The 8,133-nt window shown below is 51.2% G+C and overlaps 1 protein-coding gene across 1 annotated transcript in view; it reads right to left on the bottom strand.

The window, feature by feature from the left end:
• Positions 1-2,340: 2,340 nt before the first annotated feature.
• The window catches only part of RHBDF1 (rhomboid 5 homolog 1 (Drosophila)), a 20,731-nt gene continuing 14,938 nt past the window's right edge, over positions 2,341-8,133 (bottom strand). Inside the window, 9 exon segments of the mRNA XM_010194935.1 lie at positions 2,341-3,098; positions 3,862-4,015; positions 4,258-4,358; positions 4,850-4,925; positions 5,884-5,978; positions 6,441-6,504; positions 7,174-7,274; positions 7,394-7,555; positions 8,119-8,133. The exon segment at positions 8,119-8,133 is cut by the window's right edge and continues 30 nt beyond it. Of these exon segments, the coding sequence (XP_010193237.1) occupies positions 2,679-3,098; positions 3,862-4,015; positions 4,258-4,358; positions 4,850-4,925; positions 5,884-5,978; positions 6,441-6,504; positions 7,174-7,274; positions 7,394-7,555; positions 8,119-8,133 (1,188 nt within the window). The 3' untranslated portion in view covers positions 2,341-2,678.

The raw sequence follows: 8,133 nt of genomic DNA, 5'->3' as shown, positions 1-8,133 counted from the left end.
CTCGAAGAATGCAGGCACCACATCCTCTCTGGCCAGCCTGTTCCAGTGCTCAGTGACTCTTGGAGGATGTGGCAGAGCTGCTGAGGCAGAAAGGAGGATGGGAGAATGGCAAGCAAAGAGCAAACCAAGGATAAGAGTATTGGGCTCTGGACCTGCCCAGCCACTTATCAAGAGACTGTGGTAGCAACACTGACCAATGACTCCCATGTTTCTATGCCCATTCTCGTGGCAAGGAAGCAGGAGGTGCTTCTGCACACTCCAGCTGTTGCATACAGCAGTGCTGGGTATGCCAGCCTCCATGCAGACCAGCAAGAAAGGGTTGCCTGAAGTATTACAAATTTAGCAAGACAGCCCTAATCAAAGCTCTCCTCAAAAGACTGAGCCATGGGTGATAGATGTGGCATTTAAGGGAGTGCTGCAATTAAAAAGGCAGGTGATGAGATCCTTCAGTGCTGGCAGCATGTTCTATGTACCAAGTGAGAATTTTAACTTGTCCTGCATTAGAGCACAGCAGGTGATGGTAGCAGTCCATCTCCCCCAGGAAAGAGGCAGCTACAGGATTTCAAAGGTGGTGGGTTCTGGGAAACTGGTGTGTAACAGTGTAACTGTTCAGGTATGGCATCAGAAACCGCGATGAGGTCAGCTTCATAAAGAAACTTCGGAAGTAACCTGTCAGGTAAGTCCCGAATATCCATTAAGAGCTACCAGTTTTTCATCTTCCTCATCCCTGAGCCCTAGTGTTCTGGCTCCTAGCAGCTGGTGCTGATGCTCTCCACTGCGTAGCAGAGCATTTCTGAGTGCTCCTGTCTGCGTTAGGTTTGCACCCTGGCTCTGGTCCATTTCCACATCCTGGTTGTGTGGCTTGTACTTCTCCGATAATTCTGCTACTTCAGTTAACACTCCATTCAGTAGCAGCAGCATTAGCTTGGTGCTGGCAGTGGTGTATCTCTAACCTTACTTTACATTTAAACTTTGAATCTGCTCTCACAATGTCTTGAGACTCCTTAAATGCAGCATTCCTTTGCCCTTGTGATTGCTTCTAGGACCTTGCTTGCTTTTAAACTTCTCAAATCTGTGGAAATCACTGTCAGGAAATGGCTGGGTGCTCACTGACTCCTAGGAGGATGGAGGTCTCTGTGATTGCCATCACTCAGGTTATTTGGTCCATCTGTGTGCCTCAGACTCTCATACCCAAGTGACCATTCTCCCCCTCCTGTACCATTTAGAGCACCTGCAGCTAACAGAAATGTGCCATGGACACACATAAGCAAATGCAGCAACCAAACACAGCATGTTCTTTGCCGTTTGTTCATTAGTGGGTGTATTTTGAACCATCTGTCTCAAGTACTGCAAGATATAAGAAGTTAGGAAAAGGGACCTCAGCTTACAGATTCTGTTGTTTCTTGTTTCTCGGTTTCTTCATTTTCTGGTTTATAGAAACTTGGAGTTCAACAGGCTGCTTGTTCTCAGAAAGCAGGACAACTTTTGGTTCATTTAAGAACACTTCCAGCACAGGAGGCACAAGTAGCATGTACGTTTACCTGTTTGTAAGCTATGTAAACATAATTGTGGTATTATACTGCTATTTTTAGAAGGCTGTGCACACAAACACAAGTGGCCAAGACTCTCAAGCTTAGCAAGTTTAAAATTATGCCTGCTTTCCCTCAGCATCTAAAAATACATCACAGTGGCTGAAGAGCAGTGGTAAGAGCAGCTTTTCCAAACGCTTGGTTTTCTGTTTTGCGACTCCAGTTTAGCTTGGTTGGAAACCGCTGCTTTGTGACCACAGTAACTTTTTTTTCTTCTTTCAGTGCTTGCATCAGTTGCATCATGCAGTGTAATGAAACATGCTCCGTGACAGAAAGCATGTGCCCCACGGTGCAGTCACCTGTGGCACTGCCTGGTAACGCCCCCAACCGTCTAGGCAGGGTAGTGTGGTGATAAGAGAGCCCAGCGCGCAGTAACTACTGCAGCTGCCTAATGCATGCTTGCTTGCTTGCTTCAACAGAGAGAGCACAGAATCCAGCCCTGCCGAGACCAGGCTCTGGATCAGCACTTTCCTGGAGGGAAAGGTTGGCACATTTCAGAGAGAAACAAACTCCAGTTGAATGGACATTCTGACATGTTTTTGCAGTGTTTGAAATGTCTCCCTGAGCTGCGTGCAGAATGGCACTTTCTGCAATAAAAGAACTCCTTTAGTTTTATGAGGCTTTTCGAGCTCTTATTTCCAGCTGCAAATCTGCATCTGACTGTTCTGGGTGCTAGAAAAGGATTGATTCTGCTGGTACATGAAACAGCACAGGTGAGATAAAGTAACAAATGTAGCCACAGACGATGCAGAACAATTAACAGTAGCTAAAACGCTACCTTACCATTTAATCACCACCTTAGCAGTAGTAAACAACTCTGGTTAAAAATGTAGTATTGAAACTAGTGTAATAAAAATAATGGCAGCAGAAAAGGTTCAATACAATTGAACAAGGCACAAACATTCTGTTTTCAGAGTCTTCTGAGATAAGGCAAAACATGCCTGCCAAGTGCTAAGGAGACAGTTTAAATTAACCACGGGCAGGGTTAGAAGTGTCATTGGATTAGAGGCTTTGTCCGCATGGATCTGGCACAGCAAATGCAAAGACAGTTCATCTCCAGTGCCTGCTCGAGAAGCCAGTCTTTGCCTTTCAGTGGAGCTGCGCATCCAGGTCGTATTTCTCACAGAATTTGTCTGTGAATGGTATACAAGTAAGGAACTCGCACCACTCGCACTTGATGGGGTAGAAATAGAACAGAATCACAAGTCCTGAGAAGAGTGCAATGAAGATGAGCTGGAAAACTATAATTTGGCATCGCTTCCTATATAAATCAAACTTCCCAAAGCTAATGTAGGGCAGGAAGGCAAAGGAGAGGAAGAAACCACTGATAAATCCTGAAATGTGAGCAAAATTATCAATCCAAGGCAGGAGGCCAAAGGCAAAAAGAAAGAGCACCACAGCCAGCAGCTTGAAGAAAGCCCTCCACGGGCGAGCCAGGATTTGCCAACTCTGGAAGAGCTCCACAAAGAGACAGGCCAGAATCCCAAACTGGGATCCTGCAGGACCAACCTGCAGAAAAAGAACATTACAGGTAACATCAGGCGCATCCCATCAGCCTGGCTCTGCTGCCAGCTCCAGGCATTACAGCTATTTGCTATTCAATTCCTCGTTCGGTGTTTCCTGGGAAAGAGATGCTGTAGCCCGAGACTTCATCCTTATAACGGAGTTCAAAGAGTAAAGGGGTCTAGTTTGGTCTTGGGATCAAGGTAGGTGTGAGGCCAGCAATCACCAGAACAGACTTTGTATTTAAGGAGGGCAAATCTGGCCTGAGTCACCAGAGTTAAGAAGTTCTTGAGGGCAGTCTCCTGGCTCCCCCCACCCACCAGGCACCTTTCTTTATTGAAGGACCTGGAAGATAGTCCTCCAGGTCCTGCCACAGAGTCTTCTAAAGTGATGCTGGATGGTTACATCAGACTTCTCCATCTGTGACATGTGGACAGGGACAGTCCTGGACAGTCTGTGGGAAAGGTGAGCTCTGCTCTTTGCCCCTCTCCTGCCTGCCACTTTCCCATGGCAGGTCTCTGGTACCAGGTACAGCTCTCCATTCCCAGCCTGCCAGGGGCCTCTCTCCCTGTGGTTGGACAGACCCCACCATTCACTGTGAGAGGCAGCCACCTTACTGCAGCCAAACTGGGCCAGTCACTTGGGAAGCCCAGGGTACTCTGGGGGATGTTACTGCTCAGCAACAAGAGATCTGATGTGCCTCTGTTAGAGAGGCACAGGTGGTGTTTTCAGGACAAGTTACCGGGATCCTAGTCTGCAGGAAACCCACCTCTGCTCTGTAGGGTAGAAATATTGCACTAGCAAGGTTCCCAGTGATGCCACTGAGAAGGTAGATGATAGAGATGCGATGCCATCCTGCCAGCTTCTCTAGGTCCCGCAAGATCGTCATTTGGAAACAGATTGAAACCAGACAGTGTAGGATCCTGCCAAGGTCAGAGTACAGGAACTGAAGCAGCAGCCACTGAAAGTCAGCCCTGTGCTGCTGTTCAACTTGCCCATAACTCTAATAGCCCTCCCAGCAAACACAGCATGGTTAGCCTCGGCAGGAACAGCAGCTCAGCCCCTGCTGTGTCCTCCAGGAAAGGAACTGCCAGAACAAGCCTCAGCAGTCCCAGGGTTCAGGGTTCCCCCACCCCAATAGTGGAAGTTTTACACCTGTGCTTACCCAGCATGGAGGAAAAGTGACAGCCAGAGGCGGTAGAACTGGTCAGGGACTTCTGGATTTAGGAAAGGAAGGAGTCCACAGACATCATCCATGCAGTGCACCTAGGGCAGAAGTGGAGGTGTGAGGTGTGCCAGCCAGCATGGCTGCAGTTAGCTCTGAAAGAAGAGCTTTCCTTGCTCTTCTCCACTGTATCAAGTCTCAACCCATCTGTCCAACACCAAGTCACATATGACCCCACCCATTCCCTGTAGCAGCTTTATGCCCTCATTCTTCACCCCAATGCATGCACAGCTGAGACATCTGCATTTGCTTGTTGATGGAGCAGAAGGCTGCATTTTCCTGCTGCTTCCACAGTGGTCCTGTGCTGGGCTTTCACAAATGCCAGCCCAAGTCCTAAACTGATCTCCAAAGGGACACATGTAGCCAGCTCTGCCACTACTGTCTGGATTGGAAACTTGCCCCAGGCTCAGGGTGGGACAGGACACAGGACTCGCACATACACTGCAGCACAGCTGTCCCCAGATCTTGCCAAGCTGCTAAGGGGAACAGGAGGGAGAAGGGTGGCCACACAGACCCCTGACTCCACACTTACCTGAGAGCAGAGTGTTGCCTCCTCATGGAAATAGCCCCGCATAAATTCACAATACTCCCGGGAGGTTATTTCACACCTGGAGGAGGCAGTTATCAAAATGAGGAACCAGTCGCATGTGGAAGGCACAATGGACCATTCTGTGCCTTCCCAGGCCACCCACTACCCCTTGTTTCATCCCAAGTCTGCCTATGAGAATTGGTACCTTCAGCTGCCCCCAACATGCTGCAGTGTCCCTCATGTCTTGGATGCACCAATACGCTCCCATTTGAGCCCAGTGCTACTCTCCATACACCCCTCCTTCTCTCCCACAGGCAAGCCTGAGTGACCTCTACAGGCTAACACCCTGCATATAGGGGCTCCAGAACGAGTGCCAAAGCTGAGCTATTTACAGTTAAGAAAGAACCACCAGAGCTTGGGGAAGCTGTGTCACTGGGGCTGGGGCAGTCTTGTGCCTCCACAGCTGACACATTGGAAAGGGGAGGCAAGGCCAAGAGCATCCTGGTCATGACTTTCAGGGACAGAGAAACTCCTTGGGGCAGCACTGATTTTTCTTCCTAGCAGAGAAAGCCAGGCCCAAACACTGGGTAACTTCTCAAGCTGAGGAGCAACATGAGGACAAACAGCATCTTCCTCCTCAGCAAACCCAGAGCAGGGTGTTTTCTGATATCTTGAGCACTCAGAGACACCAGCCTGGGGCCAATGTAGCCTGTCAGGACCAAGCTAAGGAAAAGTGCAGAACTCCTTAGCAGACATATTTCATTCCTTGGAAACCAAGTCTCTCCAAAGTGCAGGACCAGTTAAGCGAGATACCCTGCTCCACTGAAGACTCAGGCTGGCCGTTATCTCTTGTTCATCCCACAGTCCTGCTCTGAGAGACCTGTCATGACTTCCTGTCCAACTCCCTTTCCCAGCAGGGCTCTGGATTGCATGTGGGAAGGACAAAGGGGACAAATGACTGTACCTACAACTTGAAAAGGGCCCTCTGTGTCTCACCTCAACATCCAGCCCCTCTCCATACACGTAAAACTCATTACCTTCCCTTGGTCCCAATGCAGCAGGGCCGGCCTGTAATCACACAGTCCATGTGAAGGTGGTTGGTGTAATTCCCAGCACTGTTTTTTGTGCAGATCTGGAAAATGACAACAGGCTGCAGTCAGCCAGCCATGGCTTTGCTTGCTGCCTGGGTACAGTCGAAACAGCTCCTTGGGAAGAAGCCAGTCCCACAGACAGCGGCCTCCCAAGGCCTCCCTCTGACAGCAAGATGGTGTTCGATACCCCACTTGCCTGGACTTCAGTCAACACCTCCTCTCTGCTGAAGGATGAAAACAACCCAGAGGCAGAGTCAGTCTCCACCACCCTGTTACCCTGGCAGGGCCCAGGGCTTTGGTTGCCACAGGGAAACTTTTGTTGTTGGGGGGCTTTGAGACTCAGCTAGACAAAGCCATGGCTACCCTGGTCTGGTGTTTGTGACAACAAGCGGGAGGCTGCACCAGAGACCCCTTCCACCAACACAGCTGCGGCTCTGCACAGTGGGATGCAAATGCCACACTCCAGCTGCCCAAACAGGCCCTGTGCCACTGGCAATGCTCACCGGCCATTTGGTGATGTCATCTGGCCACTCATGCGGCTCCATCGAGGCTGGCTGCTCACACACCCTGCAGCAACACAAAGCAGACATCACCCTCAGAAATTACTTTCCCCAGCACCAGCAGCAGGCAGGATCCCCCAGAGATCCACCACACTGTTCCTGTCCCCAGGCTGTGGCCCCACGGCTCCTCTCTGTCCCTGGCAAGGGGTTGGTGACACACTACATCAGAGCGGCCAAGGCTGTGCTGATCAAAGCTGCAGCCTCCTGCCAGCAAGCAGAGATCATGGCTTCAGCACAAAGGCAGCCATCTGAGAGCACACAGCTGCCCAGAAACTCGCTGGCTTCTTCCCAGGTGGACACAACCCCAAAAGTGGGCATTCAGCTGATCCCAGCTCTATGTCAGCCCATGGTGACCGAGGGCAAATGTGTGCTGTGGCAGCCAGAGGCTGGCATGGCTTCAGGGCAGAAGTGTGCTGCGAAAGTGACTGCTGTACCCCAAGAAGGAAGCCTTTGCAGGTGAAGAGGGAGAGAGGGATGAGGAAGGCACCCACAGCTCACAACAAGCCACTGTGCAGACAGGCAGCAAACAACGGAGACTATGGGGAGCAGAAACATCAACACATTCTGCCTTCCTTGCAGCTGGTGGGGCAGGTGGAGACATCAATGCCCCCATGTCCCTTAGTCTCCAGAGCAGCTGCTGGCCCCCAGGATAGCAGCTGGGCTAGGCAGGACCTACCTGGGGTCCTGATGACAAACAGACCCAAATTGCCTCTTGCTTCCCGCCAGCATTGGTGTGCTGGGGTGATAAGGCCACTTCACCCATACGGCCAGCGTGGACTGCAGGAGAGAGGAGAGGTGTCACCGTGAAGCTCAGGACATCACCGTGACTTCTGCAAGCGTCAACAGAAGTGGCCCTGAGCCTGCAGGGATAGCAGGAGAGGGGCCACCGCACTCACCGAGCACTCCTCCTCTGAAGTCTGCACACAGCCTGACTTATCATTCCGCACACAGCAAGCCGAGTGCTTCTCCTTCTCCCTCTTGGCACTGATGAAGCTGTGCACTTGCTGATCCTGCCGCATGCACGGTGAGAACTTGGCCCCTAGGTGGATCAGGGCCTCCTGGCAGAGATGGAAACACTCAGCTCAGCAGGCTGGGGGAGCTGTGAGCGGTACCCCATCAGCACTCAAGGGACCAGGGACAAGTCCTGCATGGTGAAGCCCACCACACATCAGGCATACTGTCAATATTTGATTTGAAGAAGGCAAGCCCAGAACAAAAGTTCAGGGATTTCCTTGCCCATGGCCCCAGAAAGGGCCAGTGCTGTGTCCAGGAAAGGAAACTCTGGGACATGACAGCCTCTCCCAGGAAGAATGGAATCAGGAAAGCTGTCACACATCATACAACTCCTGCATTTTCTCTGGCCCCATGCTTAGCTTTGTAGGAACAGGGTGCAAAACAGGAGTGCCAAGGTCCATCCCAGCCTCCTGGTAGCCTATATTGCAGGGTGGTTGGGGCCAGGAACACTGCTGTACCCTGCCAGCGATGGCAGGGCCCCACAGGATGTCCAATCAAGAGCAGCTGCTAGCACCAAGCTCCAAGCAGTGGAGAGGCCCAGTCCCTGGAGTGGCATGGCTGCAGCATGCAGTCCCCCATCAGCCCACCAACAGTCCCAGGCACTCACTGAGCTAGGGCCGAT

The sequence above is a fragment of the Mesitornis unicolor genome, unplaced genomic scaffold (genome assembly GCF_000695765.1).
Source record: "Mesitornis unicolor isolate BGI_N332 unplaced genomic scaffold, ASM69576v1 scaffold33991, whole genome shotgun sequence".
NCBI lineage: Eukaryota > Metazoa > Chordata > Aves > Mesitornithiformes > Mesitornithidae > Mesitornis > Mesitornis unicolor.
This window is presented reverse-complemented; position numbering and strand designations above follow the sequence as displayed.